The 21,595-nt window shown below is 38.2% G+C and overlaps 2 protein-coding genes across 3 annotated transcripts in view; one reads left to right on the top strand and one right to left on the bottom strand.

Annotated features, from left to right (window-relative positions):
* ITGB1BP1 (integrin subunit beta 1 binding protein 1) overlaps positions 1–2,205 on the bottom strand; it is a 9,023-nt gene extending 6,818 nt beyond the window's left edge. Inside the window, exons 1-2 of one of the 2 annotated variants that reach the window (XM_066547228.1) lie at positions 2,136–2,205; positions 706–803 (exon numbers count right to left, since the gene is read on the bottom strand). In XM_066547228.1, the coding sequence (XP_066403325.1) occupies positions 706–777 (72 nt within the window). In that variant the 5' untranslated portion in view covers positions 778–803; positions 2,136–2,205. Of the gene's footprint in view, positions 1–705; positions 807–2,135 lie in introns of both variants that reach the window. The other variant, XM_066547227.1, reaches the window with a different exon arrangement.
* Positions 2,185–21,595, top strand: CPSF3 (cleavage and polyadenylation specific factor 3). The gene is made up of 18 exons (XM_066547226.1): positions 2,185–2,327; positions 2,822–2,885; positions 3,280–3,377; positions 4,339–4,467; positions 5,218–5,395; positions 6,940–7,029; positions 8,028–8,178; positions 10,394–10,569; positions 11,098–11,256; positions 12,002–12,148; positions 13,163–13,315; positions 13,721–13,829; positions 14,566–14,664; positions 15,719–15,813; positions 16,355–16,442; positions 18,487–18,556; positions 19,141–19,237; positions 21,166–21,595. The coding sequence occupies exons 1-18, from the start codon at positions 2,194–2,196 to the stop codon at positions 21,265–21,267; spliced, it is 2,139 nt and encodes a 712-aa protein (XP_066403323.1). The 5' UTR covers positions 2,185–2,193; the 3' UTR covers positions 21,268–21,595.

Here is a 21,595-nt window from a genome sequence, read left to right as displayed (position 1 = left end):
TGGACTGATAAAAGTTCATCAGGAACCTTTGAGAAGTCCACAGATATTTTGAAAGAAGGAGGAAATGTCAGAGGAAAAGAAAATGAACCTTAAGGTTATTTCCAGAGAAAAAGGAAAAATAAACCTTAGAGTTATGTCCCATTTTTTCTGGTACTGCAATTTTACACGAAGAAATTGACAACTACATGCTTGTCACCAATACCTAAAATAACACAGTAGTGCAGGGGAAAAGAAGCAGCACCTTGGAAAACCCAGAATATTCAAGTGATCATTCTAAAACTGATCAGACAAAATGAACACATTATTCAAAATTAAGAATACTTTTAGAGATACTGAGAAACCAAGAAGTACTGAAGAATAAACTCATTCTTGGTACCTAGCAGCAGGCACTGTCCTTAAAGAAAAAAAATTAGAACAAATGTCGTAATTTTTTCTTCAAACCTTTCTATGTGCTGTGAGAAAATCTTGTGCAATTCAGTGTGGAAGTGACTGAGTATTCATCTCAGAATACATGGGCTTTATGACTGATAGGTATTTTTAACTCTCATAACACAATCTGAGGAATGGAAGTAGAAAGTTCTCTTTGTGGAACATGACATTTTATGGAAATCACATCCTACCATCAGTGTAAGTGAACCACTGAACTGTTAACTTGGAACAAACCCAAGTGCTTCACAAAGAGAATAAATACCACATCCAGCTTACCTTGCTTTTAGTGCTGATTTCACTGCTTTGTGAGCTGCTGCTGCTGTGTCGCTTTTTTCCTTTTCTAAACATCTTTTCATAATTGGATCAAAGAAGATCTTCTAAGAAGAAAAAGTTAAAATTAAAGCCTGTCATATCAAGGGAAGGAGGTCCAGGCAAATACCAGGGACTGTGTCCAAAGTGGACTAAAACTGGAAATTTGCTCAGGACTCTGTGAATGGAGGTAGGAATTTTACTTTGGTGCTCTTCATGCGTGACTGGGAAAAGTTCCTCAAGCTCTCTGCTAAAACTTCCCTATTCTTCTGAATTGCCAAAAAATGCTACTACCTGGTTTACAGTGTTGCAAAGGTCAGTTTCTAACGCATAGATAGATTTAGAAACAAGGCAAAATTTAAAATTTATTCCCACCTAAACATTAGGTGATTTTTACTTGTGAGTACAATCTAAGTGCCCTATGAAGTGCGCACAACACATTCCCTGCTCCTATGGCAGTGTTTCCAGTAAAACAAAACAAAAAGCGAAATCTATCCCCCCCAACACCCGACTAAACACCACCCGACAACAACAAAAAAAACACAAAAAACCAACCCCAACCTATTTCTGAAGAACTACTGACTGGAATACTCATAGGAGCAGCCATTACCACTTAACATATTCTTGAGAATTAAGTAAAATGCGTGGTACATTTACTGCATTAGAACTGAGTTCCTGGGCGTTCTGAGAGGATTCCAGAACTCTATTTCCTATGTGCCTGCCCTACCAACACGTTGCTTCACTTCAACTTTGGCTGGCCAGTGTCAAGCAACAGGGACGCTGGCTCTCTGCTTCTCTGAAACCCTATTTCTCAGCTTCAGAGACGAATTATTGTCATTACAAAACTTCAGAAACTTTGAGCAGGCGGAAGAAAGAGGACAATGGATGATGACAACCTACGGAAGACGGCTCCCACTGCAGAAAATAATGAAAGAAGCACAAGGCGGAGCCTGGACGCGCGATGCCGTGATGGGTCACAGTCCCTAGGCCGCCGCTAAGCAAACACTGGGTGCCTGGCGGACTAAGTGAGAGCCACTCAGAGCAACCGGCGGTGTGCGGGGCAGGGCGGTGTCCAGCACACACCGAGCCCCGGTTTCCAGCGTGGATGCGCCGGCGGCTCCGCACAGCCCTGCGGCCGTTCCAGAGGCGCCTCTGCCGCTCCGCAGCGGCCTCCGAAGCCCTCAGCACCCGCGGCTCCCGGGCGGTCCGGGTGCATCCACGGGCCCTCAGCAGCTCCCGGGCTTTCCGCGGAGCATCCCTGCCCCAGCGGGTGCAGGGGGCGGCCCGGGAAGCCGGGCAGGGCAGCACCGGTTCCCGCCTTGGCTTCTCTCCCCGTTCCTCCCTCCGTCCCCGGCCGATAACCCGAAAAGTGACAGAGCGATGCGGCCGCTGCTCACCGGGCGCGCCGGGCCCCGCTGGCTCCCGCTGCCGATCCCGCTGCTGCCACCGCCGCCGATGCCGTTCCGGGTCGCGCGGGGCGGCGCAGGCGCGGCGGGGCGGCGGAAGGAGCGCGTTGCGATGGCGGCCAAGCGCAAAGCCGAGGCGCTGATCCCGGCCGAGGAGAGCGACCAGCTGCTCATCCGGCCCCTGTGAGCGCCCGGGGCAGCCGGGGGGCGCGGGGGGCCGGGCCGGGGCCGTGGCAGCGCCGCTGGGGCCGCCTCTTGCCCTGGTCAAGGGGTCGCTGCCGGCTGAGGGGGTTTGTGGTAGCGTGCCCACAAGCCTTGGTTTGGGGACAGCTTGAAGGTGCTACTCCAGGCTTATTGGGCCCGGTTTGTTACTTGGGTGAACTTTAATTGTACGTGTCAATAGTTTGAGACTCGAGTGTTCAGTTAAAAAAAAAAAAAAAAAAAGAGGCTAAAATAATTTCCTCAAACGGGTTGGTTTTATTTCTGCCGCGTTACATAGGGCCTCATTTCCTTTGGGATAAGTACAGCTGCTCAGGTACTTGGGATAGCTGGGCTTAAAAGGGCCGTGCAGTTGTTATTTCTCCACAGAAAAATAACCGCGGTAAAGGCATCCAGTGTGGTCACATCTGTGCGCTGTGGGTTGTTTCAGTCCTCATGACTTTCATATCCTTTTGCAGAGGTGCTGGCCAAGAAGTAGGAAGGTCATGCATCATTCTGGAGTTTAAAGGAAGAAAAATAATGGTAATTATTGCATGGATATGTTTGTATGCCCTCTCAGTGTGCTACTTCAGATCACAGAAATGATCTGAAATGTTGTAGGTCAAATTCAGCCTCTGCTCTGCAGTCAGACACAGTGCTGGAAAAGGCACATTTTGTAGCCTTCTGGACCAGTATGTATGGCATTAGACATCACAGAGGCTGTGCTGTAAAATAAAACCCTCTCCCTATATAGAATGCATGTGCTTCCAACCCAAACCATTCTGCTTGAAATCCAATGCTGAAAGTAATGTTTAATGAAGAAAAAACTTTTTTTTGTGTGATGCTAAAAGTTACCAGTCACTAATAACTATGTCATAGACCAAGATGGAAGAGGCATTTTTATACCTTCTGCTAGAAGCTTTGTTTCGATTTTCAGCTTGATTGTGGAATTCATCCTGGGCTGGAAGGAATGGATGCTCTTCCATACATTGATTTGATAGATCCAGCTGAGATTGATCTCCTCCTTATTAGTCAGTAAGTAGCACCTAAAAGCACAAATAACTTGACATCGTGGTCTGAGCTGTGTTCACTTGTAGGTTATTAAGAGAGACTGAAAAATAGGAGTTATTTAGATGGTAGGGGAAAATTCTAGTTTCTGGGTTTTTTAAAAAAAAAAGTTTGAAGATCTCCATTTAGAATTAAGGACTGAACATTGAGGATGTTCATTCACTTTTGACATTACAGCTCTTCTCTGAGGTCACTATGATTTCTGACTGTTTTACATCCTGTCCTGCTTTAACACCATTGCAATAGCTTGTGGAGTGAGTTTTCTACACAAACACTGCAGAAGAATATTGGTTGTGTTTTTTGATCTGTTGGCTTTGAATTTAAAAGGTTCTTGGAGACTCACACAAGCTTTGAATGTGGTTTATGTACTGCTTAGTGGCTGAGAGACAAGGAGAGCCATTTCTAAATGATGTAATCAGTAATAAAAAGTTCTCCATAAAATACTGAGCTTTTGTGGTATGTGTTTGTTCCACCTGTATTTCAAAAGTATTTCTTAAGATGGATTGAACTAGAAGTGTGAACAAAAAATTTTCAGAGATCATGTTTTATTCTGTAGTATGCAACATGCAAACTTAGGATAATGTTTTTAGCTTTCATGTATCTTTGATGTTTACTGTCCCTGGTTCCTGTTCCTTTTCTCCCTCTAAATTTATATGGAAATTACAGAAAGAAGGTAATCCTAATACTATACATGTAAAACCTTGGCAATTAATGGAGAATTTCCTGTATTAGTTTTACCTTTTCTTGGTCATGTTTCTAGTCACTAGTCTGCAGAATGTAGACCAGCACAGTTAACAACAAGGTTGAAAATTCTGTTTCTGGATTTTTATGACACCATGTTAGTCCAGTGAAGTAGTGAATTATAGATGTTATATATTAGTGTTGTGTAATATGAATGTATTAATTGGATTTGTGTGTCTGTTTTAAGCTTCCATTTAGATCACTGTGGGGCTTTGCCATGGTTTTTACAGAAAACAAGTTTTAAGGGAAGGACATTTATGACTCATGCCACAAAAGCTATTTACAGATGGCTTCTTTCAGACTATGTTAAAGTCAGGTAAGCTAACCTGTGGGCTGTCTCTTCCTGAATTATTTCACCTATTATTTCCCTTTCCAATGGGAAACTTAAGGTCAAGCTACCAAAAGTAGCTGGATGAACCTGGATGTTATCTTAAGTAGCAACATTACATATAACCAGATTAGAAGTAATGAATCATTTTACTACCTCATGGATAGTTTGTAGTGAATTTTAAGCTCCTAAAGATACAATTTACTCTTCAGCAAAGGACAGATCAAATATTAAATATACAAAGAGGCTCTGTTACTTACATGTTGGGGTTTTTTTTATCTCTTATGTTTTTTTGTTTTCTTGTGTTTCATGCCTTGACACATTATTTCCATGTGACTGCAGTGGTCCTGAGTGTATCTCAACTCAGCTGTTTTGACCTTGGATCAGAATCCTGGTGAACAGTCCTCTTTTAACTTGTTTCTTCTGGGCTGGTAGGAAAAGCATGGATCCATGTGGTTTTTGAGGACTGTTACATCTAAGTTGCAGATCCCTGCCCGGGGCTGGGAACCTTTTGAGAAACACAGAGCAGATTCTTAACTGAAAAGACTCTTCTAGCATGGCCTTTCAAAAGAAAGGTACTTTAACTCTCGTTAAGGAGCTACATTAGAGGAGCTGGGCTTGATTTCTAACATGGGGGACGTGGTGTTACTGAATGGAAATCTGTCAGTGGGGAAAAGCCAGGAAGTTTTTTCCAGCTGTTCAGATGAGCTGATATTTAGCCATTTCACTTGTATGCAGTAACATCTCAGCAGATGACATGCTGTACACAGAAACAGACCTGGAAGAAAGCATGGACAAGATTGAGACCATCAACTTCCATGAAGTGAAAGAGGTGGCAGGAATCAAATTCTGGTGCTACCACGCAGGCCATGTTCTGGGAGCAGCCATGTTTATGATTGAAATAGCTGGTGTGAAGGTATTTTCTCTTTCTTACAAGTTGAAATCAAGCCTGAGTACTAATGTAGTCATTAATTATTGTTGTCTCTTATGCCCCACCACTGTGGCTGGAGCTGTCCAATAGACTTGGACTCAGGCCAGGGGCAGAGGTCTTGGCTTAGGACATGTATTTTCTCATTGATTAACACTGGCAAGTGACACAAATCAGGTAAGATGTGTGGATTGTATGGGAGTCTGAGACATGACTCAGATTTAGAACCACTAAACTTGTAGTTTCCCTTGCTGGGCTGATCAGAGGAAGGTGGTAGCTGAGGCAGTTTGTGGAAGCTGCATTTTATTAAATCTGTGAACAGATGTTTGTTTCTGTAATTCTCACTTACGTCTCTGCCTGTCTCTCAAGTTTTTATATGGCATTTGTCAGTGTATGTGAGTTACATTTTTATCATAACACTCCTGTGCTAAAGTACCTAAATAAATAAGATTATTATTAATTTTAGGCACAGAGGGATTAAGTAAATCATATAATCAGAGGCAGCACTGTGCCAAAACCAGATACTTGAAACACATCTCATGAATTAGAGTTCAGCAGGATAATCACTGTCCAAGGAAAGTTTCACACAGCCCTGAAGAGGGAAGAGAGAAGGTGGTTCTGAGGCTTGCTGCCCAGGAGTTTGTTCCTGATTTATAATGATTGAGAAGCACAAGAGTTTTAACTTTAAAAAAATCCTAGAAATAGAACTGAGTTTACAGTGATCACAATAAAGTTTAGATCTCTTAGTGTTGCTTTTTTGGGTTTTTTTCTGATTGAGGCATGATGAAGAAGATTTCCCTCTCACTATGCATGACTCAAATAGATTGGGTTTTACTATCATTATTTTCATTAATTCCCTGTGATAGTAGGTTACCTGGCAGACCAGGTGTCTGCTGTCACTGACTGTATGTTATTTATTATTCACATTTTCATCAATGGAATTATTGTTAAATCAAAAAATGTCAGTTTTGAAACCATCAATTTTGGTGCAGAGAGTTGCATTCTGCCCTGCAGTTAAGAATCCATTAAAAATAAATAACAATTAAAAATTACTTCTTGGTGTATTGGGGAACGTGATTATTCCATTTGGAAAACCAATTAGATTACAGGCTTTTTTAGTATCAAAAAATATTATAAGAACTTTTAATAAATAATTTTATTGGATTATTCGTTATATTTGCATTCTGGTATGTAAATACAGTTTGATCTTTGATTTACTTCCTTGTAGGAGTTGCTGTGTTTTATGTTATGTCTATTTTTACTTCTTTGTGAGGCTGAAAATGGTACCTTGATATCTGAAATGAAAAATAAGAGCCTAATAATTGTTTACCTGGTTTTGTTGGAATGATGTTACTACTTGAAAAACCTTTACTATAGAAGTTTAAATACTTGTAGTACTGTTGACCTAAAATTGTAAGCATCGCTCACGTAAGAAGAGTCTTATTTAAAGTACAGCTGACCTTTTTATCAGAAATTCATTAATTCTGGTAGAACCTGTAACCAGAGCACCTGCTTCTCTTTGTCTCCAACAGCTGTTATATACAGGTGATTTCTCAAGGCAGGAAGACAGACACCTGATGGCAGCTGAGATTCCCAATATTAAACCCGACATTCTTATAATTGTAAGTTTTGCAAAATGATTTCTTTCTGTTAGTGATTAATTATGGATTAGGGGTATTACTTGACTAAAGCCAAAACAGAATGACAAAGACAGTGAGATTTAGAGGGAGGGATTTGTGTTAAATATCCAAAATACTTGGGTACTCAGAACTCTGACATTGCTTCCCATTGTGTTGAAAAGTCTAACTACAATTTTATAATTCTTCTGATGAAGTTCCTTAAGACTCTAGACAGACCTTTCTGAGATGAGAGATTTATTTGATTTTGACTTGTGTTACACCAACCCAAATTTAACCAGACATCTCTTCTAGTGGATCCTAACCTAGTTCCAGATATGTTAAGAATTTGTCCTCGGTGGAGGGGCCCTGAGTATTATTCCATAGTTTTGTTTTGTTTTCTGAGTGAAATTATTTTATTCTGAACCTATGGTTGGAAAACAGCAGCTCAAGGGAAACTTTATAAGTAACAGTTTTAGTTCAGAAACAAACACTGGGAACTTATAGAATTATTTCATGTACTGTGTCCCTTCTGGCTGTTCTCTAACTGATAATCTAATTCTAAGTCACATCAAAATCTTGTGTTTTGTGTAATTCCTATATTTGAAGTCTGAGGTTAAACCATGGTGCATGTACCACTATAGGCCCTGTCAGTGTGGTCATCAAAGCTCTGGCAGCATTTGCAGTTAGGAAAATAAGTGTGTTACATTGGAAACCTCTTAAAAGAAGCATTGAAATTAATAGCTCTAACTTTTTTAGTGCCAACAGGATCTGTCTGTCTAAATTGCGTGGAGGGATTTGGCAGCAGGGAAGTTTTGGTTATTTGCCTTGGCGGGATGGTTTTGGGAACTTGGGGGAACTTTTCCCTCTCTTTGACCTCTCTCCTTCCTCTCCCCAACATGTTAACACCAGTATGTCTATCTGCCTTTTTTGTTTGGGTTCAGAGAAGAAGAGGAATTACTCTGTGTGTCAGGCCTTTCAATGCTGTGTCTGTCCATCTGCAGGAATCCACCTATGGCACTCACATTCACGAGAAGAGGGAAGAGCGGGAGGCGAGGTTCTGCAACACCGTTCACGACATTGTCAACAGAGGGGGCCGAGGCCTCATCCCTGTGTTTGCCCTGGGCCGAGCTCAGGAACTGCTCCTAATCTTAGGTATGGACCTTCCCAGCTGCTCTTAATGGAAGGGCACAGAAAGGGATTTAGAATGTTTTCAGGTATCATAATTCCTTGAACAACTCTTCAGCCATTTTACAGCGTGTTGTTTACCTGATAATTTAATATATAATGCATGTTTGTTCAAATGCAAAAGGTCCAGTAAACCGACCAGCAGTTCTGCTTTGTGAAGTAGGGTGGGAGACCTAGAAAGGAGGAGATGATGGTGTGATAATATGTGCTTGGCTTTTGAATCTTTTTGAATCACGATTTCAGCAATCAGGGACAATTATTACAAACAGAAAAATAACAACAAGTTACAACAGCAACTTTTTTACTTAAACTGTAGTGCTAAAAAAAGGGGTATATTTTCTTCTGAAGTTCTGCTATTTTTGCACTTTTAGTTTACAAACCTGAATGAAAAGCTCTTTATAGGAAAAGCTTAGAAGACACTTCTAACACTTCTGAAGTCCTAATAATAATGAAAAGTAAATTAGGCTTTTGAACAAAAGTGAGAACTACCCATGAACACAAGAAGCTACTTCACATAAAATATATAGATAGTTACAAGGTACTTAAGAAAAAACAGCTTTTAAGTAAATGATTCCCAGGCCTCTCTTCTTCCTTTTAGCACATTTAATTTGTACTATGTTACGTGATTTTTTTCACTAGTCTTTCTGCTCATTCAAAGGCTGGCAAGATCAAAAGAAAACCATCTCAAGCTTAAAATGCTTCTATTTAGGGGTGTTGAATATGAAGTGATCCCTAAACTACTTGAAATCTTTCTCACTTTTTATTTCAGTTTTTGCTCAGTATTAGAAACTAGTTTATTTTCAAAATGTCTTACTAGTCTATTCAAATGTAAACAAGAAATCCAGATCTAGGCATGGGGTAGTATTTGATGTTGCAGAATTATTTACTACTTGTCATTGATTGCGAGGGTTTTTTTTAATTTCTAGAGAACATAAAAACTGAGTATTTTCAACCTTGTGTGGCCATTAGGTTGTAATTTGTTTGCCTCTCTTTGCTGTGTGTAGTTATTAAACTGAGTTTCTAAAGATAACCTTGAAAATATATCTAGGAAAGCTAGACATGCAATTGGATGCCTAATTAGGTAGAAAATGCAATTGCATCTCACATGCCTATGCAGCTGAGCCTGTAGGCTTCTGTGTTTATTTCTCTTCTTTCTGTAACTGTATGACAAAAATAAAATACTGGGTTATGGTGTAGAAAATGATGGTGATGAATTCAGTTTGTGCCTGGTTATCTTTCACTGGCTCTTTCCACCTTACTCCTGAGCTAATTAAGGTAGTCATGGCAGTGAGCCTCTCTGAAATGTTGTGAGAAGCTTTGCCTGCAAATCAGAAATGTTAGGTAAAAGCACAATGTAGTGTTATTGTAAATGCACAAATACAGCCAAAAGAGTGTACCTCTATTTTTGGACTATTTTGTCTCAATCGTGCAACATAAGTATCATTCAGACTAGCAGAAATGTATCCAAATGGGAGAGTACAGCTGCATTCAGATCTCTTCTTTGTGTTTAGGAAAGGCCATGGCTACTGTCGACAATGATAAAATAAGTTGTGGTTAACGGAGGCTCTTTCCTTGTTTTTGTTCCAGTTGGGCTTGTAAAGTATAACTATTGGTGCTATACATAAAGCCAGGCTTGATAATGGAGTGATTCCTTCTCACCTTGAACTCCATGGATTTATTTTACAGAATGTTCATACAGTGAATTCTCACAAACAAATCTGTGTGCAGATGTCCCAGGCTCTTAGATGTAGAATTAATATTTGACAGGGACATAGAAGCTTTATTTTATTGTCATAAATGTAGAGTTATTGCAGAGTAGTTTCATGTATACTTTATAGCTTGTAGCTGAAGGTGGTGGTTGATTGAAATTTGACCTGCTGAAAGGATCTGAAGTTCACCTTTGTCATGTTTGTTTGCATGATTGTTTGTACTGGTTGTATATAGTTCTAGCTGATGACTGTTTTAGAAAAGCAGATGAAAGCAAAGAGGCTGTGATGGTGATTTGCTGTACTAAAAATGAAAAAGCCCACTGGTAAATCTGTTTTACAGGAATTACTGATGTTTCTGAGAAGCACACACTTTATAAATAATCCTATGGATAGAATTTTGTGTTTTGTTGTTTGGTGGCTGGGTTTTTTTGGTTTTGTCCTTTTTTATTATTTTGTTTGTTTTGTGTTTTTAGATGAATACTGGCAGAATCATCCTGAACTGCATGATATCCCCATATACTATGCCTCCTCTTTGGCCAAGAAATGTATGGCAGTTTATCAGACATACGTCAATGCCATGAATGACAAAATCCGCAAGCAAATTAACATCAACAATCCTTTTGTTTTCAAGCATATTAGTAATCTGAAGGTAAGGCTTGAGATTCTCACAAAAAGGTGAATGTGACAGAAGAGTTCATATTTGCTCAGTAGTTTGCATGTTTAATATCCTGATACCAGAGAATATTCTGAGTTGGAAGGTTACACAGGGATCATGGAGTCCAGCTCTGAAGTGAGTGGCCCCTCCAGGGATTGAACCCACAACCTTGATGTGTTTTTAGCACCATGCTGTAATCAGCTGAGCCAATCAATATCCTTAATATCCTAATAGATTGATTAGATGCTGGTTTATATCTGAGTTATCTGCTGTCCCAGTGCTCAGAGGGCTGTTTGAGGGAATCTTATGCCCCAACATTTTTTCCACTTCAGATCCCTGTGCTTGCAGTTTACTCCTTGTGGGTATCAGTAAGAGGAATTTTCCTGCAAAGGGCACTTTTTATGAGGATGGGGTATAATCTGTGAACACAGGGCCCTTCTTGTATGGTGTGTAAGGGTGCAGCTGAGCTGTGCTTTGTTTAAGTGAGCTGTGGTAACTGATATTCCCATTGTGTCTTTCTAGAGTATGGATCACTTTGATGACATTGGCCCCAGTGTTGTGATGGCTTCCCCAGGTATGATGCAGAGTGGCTTATCCAGGGAGTTGTTTGAGAGCTGGTGCACAGATAAGAGAAATGGAGTCATTATCGCAGGGTACTGCGTTGAAGGAACTCTTGCCAAGGTGAGTTGCTAATGCACCACAACCTCTTAATTACAGATAGCATTCATGTTAGGTTTTGAAAGAATTGGTCAATAGGAAGTGTCTTTATGTGATTTACTGAGATTGTTGTTGGATATGTATGAGTATGTAGTCAAAACTGATTGCTTTTGGCTAATACTAATGAAAAGTACAGACGGTTTGCATATGGTCATTTCCAGTGATATTATATAGAACAATCTTTTCTAGGGGCAAGATATGCGAAGGAATGATTGGTACTTTAGACCTCTCCACTGCTTAATTTTTCAAGAAGGTAGCTCTAATCATAATTCTAGAGAAGTTGATATTAAGTCTAACACTACTTATGTGTCAGAGACCAGACTGCCTTGTGCATCTTGTGCCATTCACCATCTGTAGGGAATTAAATCCTTCCAAATTCAAGCAGGTAAGGGCAACCACAACATCTAATTTTCCTTTAGAGATAGAAATCACACACTTGTTACTGTTTTGATACAAGTCAGAGAGATTTATCTGGAAGAAGCATGAGCCCACAGAACAGCTGAGGATGCACAAGATGAAATGGTATGTTGTGCCTGTGTTTTTCATGTGTGAGTGTGTGTTCTGGGAAATTTGTGAGATTTTTTCACTGCTTCACATTTAACATGGCTGCCACTATTATTTCATTGATTTTTGAAATGTAAAGCATTAGTTATACAGTGTGTATAGGAGGCTTTACTTTTTTTTAATTAAGGTGCTTTTTATTTTCTAGCACATCATGTCTGAACCTGAAGAGATCACAACTATGTCAGGGCAAAAACTCCCACTGAAGATGTCTGTGGATTACATTTCCTTCTCTGCTCACACAGATTATCAACAAACCAGTGAATTTATCCGGGCCCTGAAACCTCCACATGTGGTCAGTATCCATGCTGCCCTTTTCTCCAGAGTGGGATTCATCAAACCAGCTCACAGCCTTGAGTCAAGGCAGGGACTGGTGTCTAGCAGTAGCCAGCATGCCTGTGCTTTGAATAATTAAAGCAGATTTAATGGTTAAATTAAAGCAGTGGAGTTAGATTAGTTAGATTAAAGCAGTGGAGATTTTAATCATTTTTTGTCAAGTTATCTTAGCAAAGTAAAAATCAACTTGCTCTTGAGTGTGTGCATGTGGGATCCCTGGGGATGACTTTGCAGACAATGGTGTAGGCCATAATCTTTTCCAGCAGTGTTTTGGGAAGTAAGATGCAGTATGGAAGGTGGGAATGCTGGTATTGGAACAATTCACTGGAATTTGCCCTGAAATAAATAAGAAAACATATGAGATATGTGCAGACAGCAAAAGACCAAGGCAGCACTTGGAGGGAAAAGCATGAGCAAATCCAGGGAAGAAGAAGGTGTGAAGGACCAGAATGTGAAAATAGCAACCAGGATCTGAAACTGGTGGTGAAACAGTGTGCAAACACAGATAAGAAAGAAAAAAATCACAGAAGAGAAGACAATTAACTTGGCAAAGAAAATAGTGAACTCTGAAGCATCCTCTTTGAATTGCATGTTTATTATGTTTATATCTCCACACAAACACAAAAATATAAAGCTAAGTGACTTCTGTTGAACTTAAATTAATATTTCCCTTTCATAATACAACAATATATTTGTGTGTGAAAACTTAAATGGGTTCTCTGTAATGCACTCTGCTTGATAGCATGGATTTTTCAGCTAATACTCAGGGCTGTGAGGTCCCACCCTTCAAATTATGCAGAGAATTCACAGACACAACTGTAATTGAGCTCATGTTTCCTACACTGTGACCTCATGGAATTGCATTTTTATAAAGATGAGATAGAATATGGCAATTTTTTTTGATAACTCGCTTACTAAACATGTCTGGTTGGACAAATAATTTCTGCTAAGAGGAAAACTGTCTTTTTTATAGATTTTAGTTCATGGTGAGCAGAATGAAATGGCCAGATTGAAAGCAGCATTGATACGGGAGTATGAGGATAATGATGAAGTTCATATAGAAGTTCATAATCCTAGGAATACTGAAGCTGTGACATTAAACTTCAGAGGAGAAAAACTTGCCAAGGTATGAAATCAGTGTTTTCTTATATGTAGAACAGTGTTTTCTTCTGGTGTAAAAATTGCACATTATCTTTGTAGCCTCTATTTTTAGTTGATTGATTTCAAAAATTGCATGTTGTCTAAGTATGTGAATGATTTGTGTTTAGTTGTATTTGGTGTTTGGTTCAGGGTTTTTTATTTTGATGGTTTTTTGTTGTTGTTTTGGGGATTTTTTTTTTTTGGTTCTTCACTCTTACAAACTTTTCTTGTGTTATGTCTCAGAAAGTTTTTAGGTTACTCCTTCTTTTGTTTTCAGTGTTAATTTTATACTCTGATTTTTCTTAGAGACCCATATTTCATCTCCATAATTACTTGAAGCTGTGAATGCTTCAGATTGCTTTGATGCACTATATGTGTTTTTTCTCTCCAGGTGATGGGATCTTTAGCAGATAAGAAACCAGAGCAAGGACAGAGAATTTCTGGAATCCTAGTTAAAAGAAATTTTAACTATCACATCCTTTCTCCATGTGACCTTTCCAGTAAGTACAGACAGTTGTGTGATCAGTGGGTAATTGAAACTTACTGTGTCACTAAAACACTTATAATTCTGGGGTTTTTTCCTGCAGTTTTGTGTTTCATAAGCAGGTAGTGAACATCTTAGTTTTATTTCTTATTTGCCATAAGTTCTGAACTATCGTAGTGAGACAAAATGCCTTTAACTCATTCACTCAAACTTAAAATCTTTCCTTTCTCTAACAGAAAAGAAGCAAAATTCCATTTCCCTTCTGATTACTTAAAAGCTTTTCCTCTGGAAGAATATGCATAAAACATTCCAGTGAGAACCAAAAAACCACTTCAATCAATAGTCCTACCATTTTCTAAAATGTCATTAGTTTTTAGTGTAAAAAGCTACAGAACACAGAAAATATTTGCATAGTCCTCCTATGCTTTTTATTTCTCAGGGAATTGATCTGTTCTCAGAATAGAAGAGGAATTAAATCTGAGGTCAGAAGAGCTTGGGGGAAAGCAGTTCTGCTGCCCTAGTTCATTGTTTGTCTCTAATAGGCAGGATAATAAAACAAGCTGGTTTCCTAACCACAAATACATTATTTATCTTATAACAGGTGTTCCACCCTCCTCTTTACAAATTATCCTTTTTAGCCCCCTTGTCTTAAATGTATCAATGCTATTATTTATCTCTAATGACAATTCTGTTTATTAGACAGCAAATTCAGAGGGGTAGCTTTTAACATGCACTCTCTCAAATGGTTTCAGATTACACGGACTTGGCGATGAGCACGGTGACCCAGACCCAAGCCATCCCCTACACGGGCCCTTTCAATCTGCTCTCTTACCAGCTGCAGAAACTCACTGGTGCGTGCTGGGCAGCACACGGCCAGCACTCACACTGGCCAGCCTTTACAGCAACTTCCAGTCTTCAGAGGTCTTCTGAGTGGAGATTTCTTTGTATTTTACAGCTTACATTAGACTGTGCAGCTTCTGTCAGATGCAGTTCATGAGTGTGACACAGCTTTGGGGGGGATTCTACTACATTCATATTACAAAGTGATGAGCATATAGAAATATAGAGCATAGCTGATTTCTGTCAGCCCCAAAGTGAGTGCTCTGGCCACTCTGATGGAAACTTTTATTAATTGGTCTTGTATCTCTAGCCCCAGATGAAATGGCTAATGCCAACCAGTTAATCAAAACAAGAGCTCTGCCCTCCTTTGGGACAGACAGCCTCGTCTGTGCCTCCCCAAGAGGCACAAATTGGCTTTTCCTGGATGAGAAGCCATTTAAACCTGACACTGGGATGATCCCCTGTGCCTCTCTCTGGCTTTGTCAAGGGTTAGGGACAGCTCCTATGCTAGGTACACACACCTTGCAGATTCCTTTCCTAGATTTAAAGCTCAGAATTTTTTTAATTCTCTAGTGTCAGAATCTAATTCATGTCACTAGTGAAGAGAACACCTATATTCAGTTGGGGTTCAGGTCTCATAACCCGAGTGCTAGCAGGCACACAAGTGCTTTTCTTTTAAGCTCTATGCTAATGTGAGCAATGGATTATCCTTTAAGGGATATGAGCTGGTTACTTCTGCAAATGGAGCAGAATTAACTAAATTCCTCATGTCTTTTCTTTTTTGTTGGTGTACTCACTCAGTGTACTAAGCTAGTCAAATAAAAGAATTCAAGCCAAGTAAAGTGGCCAAAATTACCTAATAAAAAACCCTAAACAATCCAGAACAATGAATATTGTCAGGTAAGGAAAGAGAGTATGGGGTTCCATTTTGTGAGCTACTCTGAGAAGCTGTGATAACAGACAACCCCTCTTGTTCTTAAACTGACTTATTTTCTTAGGCAAATAAAGTTAGTCTTGCTTCCAGTATAATTTCATTATTACTAACCATTTGTTGTCACTTCTTAGGTGATGTAGAAGAAATAGAAATCCAACAAAAACCAGCCCTGAAGGTTTTCAAAAATATTACGGTGATCCAGGAACCAGGCATGGTAGTCCTTGAGGTGGGCATTGGTGAGGGATAAAGAAGTATTTTGTTCTGCAGTTTCTTAAAAATAATACCATAGAGATGCTATGCAGAATTCAATGTTTTAAGTTTTCTGTTGTATAACAAGTACAGCAAAGGCTAGAACAAAGTTCCCCTTGAGCTGTGGTCCCATGTGCATATGTGTTATTTGATTTATCCAGTGCCTGTTGGGTTTTTTTTGCTGTATCTAATGAGTATAATGGCAGATTTGGTGCCCTTTTTTCATTTGCAGATAGTAATTGGAAATAACATCAAATGGTGTTTCTTCCTCCCCCAGAGTTGTGGTAATTAATTATTTTGTAAAATATGCTTAGAAACATTCAAAAGCTTGAATTTTTCATGGGAAGTTACTGGAATACACCCAGTTAAAAGTAGTTGATTTGGTGTGAAATGTATGACAGTCATTTGAAGGTGGAATTCAGAGAAAAGTAAAAAGGAGAATGCAATTAATGTTATATTGTCTTTATGCTGCATTATTCACTCAGTCTAAATCATGAATTCAATTTTTTGTCTTCTAGTGGGTGGCAAATCCTGCTAATGATATGTATGCAGACACTGTGACAACAGTGATACTGGAAGTTCAGTCAAACCCCAAAATACAGAAAGGTATAAGTTTAGTGTAGGATTATTTAACTGAGGCATTTCTTCCTATTTTTTTTTACATCAAGCTTAGAGGGAAATAATGCTTTCCAGTAGATTGCAATCCCCTTACTGTATTTCCTTGCCTTATGGAACTCACTAGGGAGTAATATTTGCTACTTAAAACAGAATTATAGGTTGGTCTTCGTTATTTGTGCCATATTCAATTGTTGAAACTTTCTCTTACATGGCAACCGATGACTGCCTGTGGAAAACATGGCCTTATTTAAAATAAGTTTTAAACCTTGTACAAAAAACCTAAATGATTAAGTTTTGTATGGCCCAGTTCAGGCCATTTTTCGATTCTATGATTCAATGTGGACAGATATTTTCACTGGATTATTTTCACCGGATTACCCCTCTTGTCTTTTTATTATATATTTTAATAATTTTGTATAATAGCAGTCAGTGTTCCTTAGGGGTTTAGTCCCATACCTGACTCAACACATTTGTTAAAAATCCTTTCACCTGAGTTTATAAATTCCTATAACAGTTCTTACTTTGTTTGGGGGTAAAGATTTTCCAGTCACCTTGACCTGAACAAATTCAGAGATAATGTTCTGATCTTGGTTGTGATAATTTTCACTATATAAGTCCTTCTGGCCATGTCCTCATGTTCTGCTCTATGAGACTGACCAAAAATAGAAATTTTATTTTTGAATGATACTTTGACCTCCTCTATTTTTTTTCTTTTTTTATACAGATGGACAAAACCGTTTCACTGTTTTGCCAGATTGTTAAAATTTCTTATTGTAGTATCTGTCTTATCTTGTTTTTTCATAGTCCACACTTTCTCTGTATGATTTGTTAGTGACAGTATCTAGATTGTTCACCCTCCACCACCCTGAAATTAATTCTTTGTATTTTTATGGGCCTTTTAGCATTATCTCCCATGTTGTTTTATGGTGCTGATTTTGTCTGCTACTCTCAGGTGTGGCTTCTTTCAGTTTTTGGGGTTTTTTTGTTCTTATTTGGGGTAAAAACATTTGAAAGAGTTCTTGCAGTTGTGTATTTTAGGATATGTACACAGGATCAAAAGAGATCAAATTAAAATATCTTAAGTTATTGTTGCTTAGCTGACCCTGTGCCTGTGTTTACCTTATTCCCAGGATGAAATTATATCTGGCTTAGTACATTCAGTTACTGCATCTTATCTAAGGAATGGTAAATTAAATATATTTATTCAGGGTTTTTTATTATTATTAAGATTTAAGCTCGGTCACTTGCAGTTGAAAAATTTTTCAAAGAATTAATCAGAAACTTACTACCACTGTGTTCTGAACTCTTCAGCTGATTTAGAAGTACTGAAAAACAGTTTTTCAAAAGACTTAAAGTTTTTCTATCCATCAATGAAAAAGGTAGCAGTTTTCACAACTACCCTTTCCTCCAGACTTCTGACTCTTTTACAATCAAATACTTAAATAATTATGTTCAAAAGAAAAATCACTTGTTTTGCACTACCTCTTAATTTTGAAACCAGGTCTAAAAAAAGGTATTGCTTTTATTTCAGCTTCTCTATGCTGAAATATATTGCAGAAATGTCTGTGCTTATTACTGCTGCTCACATTCAGTATAAAACAAAACCGTCCAGTTTTATTTCATTTTATTTTATTCTCTGCATGCTCCCAGCCTCCATGATGTGGTAGTTTCATGTAATAAGAGAAAATGGAGGGATTATAAGCAACTGATAAAAGTAAATTATTTTCTCTATTAAGTAAAGGATATATGAGATGTAATGAGTGTTAAGAATGAACAGGAGAAGTAAAAACTCAGAATGTGAATTGTGAAATTTTTTACTTTAAAATACGATGAGAACAGGCATATGTAATGGAAATGTATGCATTTCCTTCAGTCTCATTTTTTAAATACATTTTTTAATAAATTGTTTAAATATACTTTTTTTATTTTTTTATTGTTTTTCAGGAAAATCAGTTTGTGAATAGTATCTATCAATTAGCCATTTTTCCCTCCCAGTAAATGTCTGTGAAAGTAATTTTTTTTTTCTTTTCAGCTGCCATAAGTAAGATTTCCAAAAAAATAGATATGGATGTATATAGGAAGAGAATGGAGATCATGCTTCAGTAAGTTGATGTGTATTTTTCTAAAGGAAAATGAGCAATGTTAACCACATAAATAGAATAGCCTTAGTATAAAAGGGTTTAAAGATAGTTATGTAAAAATACTTCATGCAAATTTACTTCAGTCTAATTTCTGTGAAGGCCAGGAATTAAGTAAAGAAAGAGGTACAGTAAAAAGTTCTCAGCACCATTAAAATTTTGAATACAGGGCCCAGTTATGTCTTCCAGAAGCAGATTTTTAAGTTGCCTCCAAGTGTTATGCTACAAATGGTTAATGAAAACAACTTTGGATCACATCTCTTTTAAAACTTACTCTGAGTGTATTCTTTTATTTAAGTAGAAATCTTGCCTCTTTTGAAACCAAAGGAGACCTTCCCTTTGTTTATGATGAGATTATTTTGGTAAAATTCTTACTGTTATTTGATACCCACTGTCATAATAAAGATTGATCTTCTTAATTACATCAGAGTGAGTTAAATAATTGTTGCTGAAAGGTGATACTCACCTGCCAAAGTGACCCCAGGGTTAATAGAAAAACCTAAGTTTGCTGTTTGACCACACCTTACACTCCTGGGTGTTTGCTTTAGGGATATGTTTGGAGAGGACTGTGTGAGTTCCAAAGATGACTCTGTGCTGTGCATCACAGTGGATGGAAAGACTGCCAACATTTCCCTGGACACTCGGGTATGTAAAGCAAAGCAAAGCACTTCTGTGTGTGCTGTGTTCAGCGGTCTCCTGCTGGCACACAGTGCTGCCTACACTGCTGTGTACTCACTTGCTAAGGAAATGTACTTGTATCAAAACAGAGCATTCTTAACTAAAAAATGCTAGCCATGTTTATGCAACAAATGCAGTATATTTGGGAAAAAAACCTAGTATTTTTCAGCAGCTCAGTTGTATGAAAAAAATTTAAAAAGAAAGATTGTAGAAGAGAAATTGAGTTAACCCACAATTTTTTTAAATGCTTTTAAAGCATGGCTCTGGTCTAAATAATTGAACAGTTATGGGGTAGGAATGTTGTTTGTTTGTTTGTTTGTTTGTTTTTGTCATCTTGATCCTTTTGGAGCTAAATTGAAAGCCTGAAATACAAAAATAAATACTTTATTAATTTACTAGCTCACAGAATTGGATGTCACGCATGTTAGAAGGGTGCTTTAAGAAGCCATCACACCTAGTAATTTGAATAATTTAAAACTGTTAAGAATGGTTAAAGCCATGTCCTTCATGTTCTTAAGCATTTTAACATACTGACTTTGTCATTACTAATAACATATTAAGCATAACTTGTGTATTGCCTCTATTCATAGCAGTAATATAATGAAAATTCATTCTATGGAGCACCTCTCATATGCTCTCCTTAAGGGGTCACAACAAATGTTTTAAGTGTTCTACAAATACAGAAGAAACCCTGCCAAAAATTTGTTACCTATTGAAACAAAACAAGTGAATGTTAATTATCTTAAGAAAATAGTGAGTTACAGTGGTTAACACACAACTTGTGCCATCTCTTCAATTCTTTAATAAAAAATCCTACATTTCAGTTTGTACATAGTGCAGAAAAATACAGGAGTGATGAAAGAGCTCTTGAAATAAAGAAAAAAGTAACTAGACTGGAAAAGGATGCAACTGCTTAATCAAGGAGTTTGATTTCATTTTTGTAATACATCATTATTGTTAAAAGTTTTGTGTACTGACAGAAAGCCCAGTTCAGTTACAGCAGGGTGTATCTTTGCAGTACTTACTGTGCAGTCTGTGTTGGCAATGGCAAGCTTGTGCCATTGTGAACCAGATTTTACAAGGCAGACCAGTCTTTCTTCACGTGTGTATGTATCTTATAAAACTTTATTTGCTCTAAAATAAAAAGCTGTTTAGTGTAGATCTGACTGGTGGGACACATGGATTTATTTTCCATGTTTACACAGTGCTCTCGCAGTTAACACGATTTCAATAACATTGCTAGATAACATTAAATGCATGTTTGCTGTTTTAAGTGCCTTTTTTCCTCCCCCCAAACCTTTATGGTTGGAAAAATCACAAGAGTAACAAGTTAATACTGAATTAAAGGAGGTGTAGTCCTAGAGTCTAGAAAGGCCACAGGACCAAGAACAGTATTACTACTCAAATGCTGTCCTCTGTTTCTGAGGTAGAGCAGTTGGGATTGTAGATCAACTTTCATGTTTGGGGTGGGCATCTTTTTCTAGGAAAATTTGTTTTAGTAAAAATTAATTTGCTTGGATTATTTTTGTGTAAATGTCATCATGTTTGTGGGAACATCTGTGTGGTGCCTGTACCTCTAGTGACTGCATGTGTTTTGCATTGTTAACCTAATACAGTGTGACTGAATTCACAGATAAAACAAAATCTCCAGGAATTGAATCTTGTGTGATTTTATTTGATTTCGAATCCAATGTAATCCACAAAACTTAGTGCATTTTACACAGCAGTTTTGAGCATAAGACTCGCTTGAGTCTTCTCTGAACTCCTCTACATGGTGGCTGCTGCTCTTGATAATTTCATGGCTGCTTTTTGTTTCCCCTTGGGAGCATTCTGTGGATGCTGATAGGGAGCATGAAGTGCCCACTGTTGTAACATCCTTCTCTTTCTGTTCCCAGACAGTTGACTGTGAGCCGGGGAGTGAAGATGACGAATCCCTTCGTGAAATGGTGGAACTGGCAGCACAGAGGCTTTATGATGCCCTCAGCCCCGTGTACTGACCTCTGTAGATACTTAGGTTGCTTTAAAAAATCTTTTAAATTTTCAGTTTATTTGAGCTGGTTTTTTACAAGTAAATAGATTTTTTTCTTGAATAAGTCAAAGGTTTCAATTCTTTGAATGTGAAAGTGCTGAGTTATTTTACATAGTGGATCAGCAACCTCATAACAACTGTATTTGTGCATATAGATGCAATTAAATCAGGCAGAGTGAGCCTATGTTCTCTTATGTGCACAAAAAAGAAATAATTCTCAACCTGATACAGCATTACAAAGATTAAATGGAGTTTTGTATTTTTGAATATTAAAACTGGTTGGAGGAGAAATTGTA

Source organism: Molothrus aeneus, chromosome 3 (genome assembly GCF_037042795.1).
Source record: "Molothrus aeneus isolate 106 chromosome 3, BPBGC_Maene_1.0, whole genome shotgun sequence".
Classification (NCBI taxonomy): domain Eukaryota; kingdom Metazoa; phylum Chordata; class Aves; order Passeriformes; family Icteridae; genus Molothrus; species Molothrus aeneus.
This window is presented reverse-complemented; position numbering and strand designations above follow the sequence as displayed.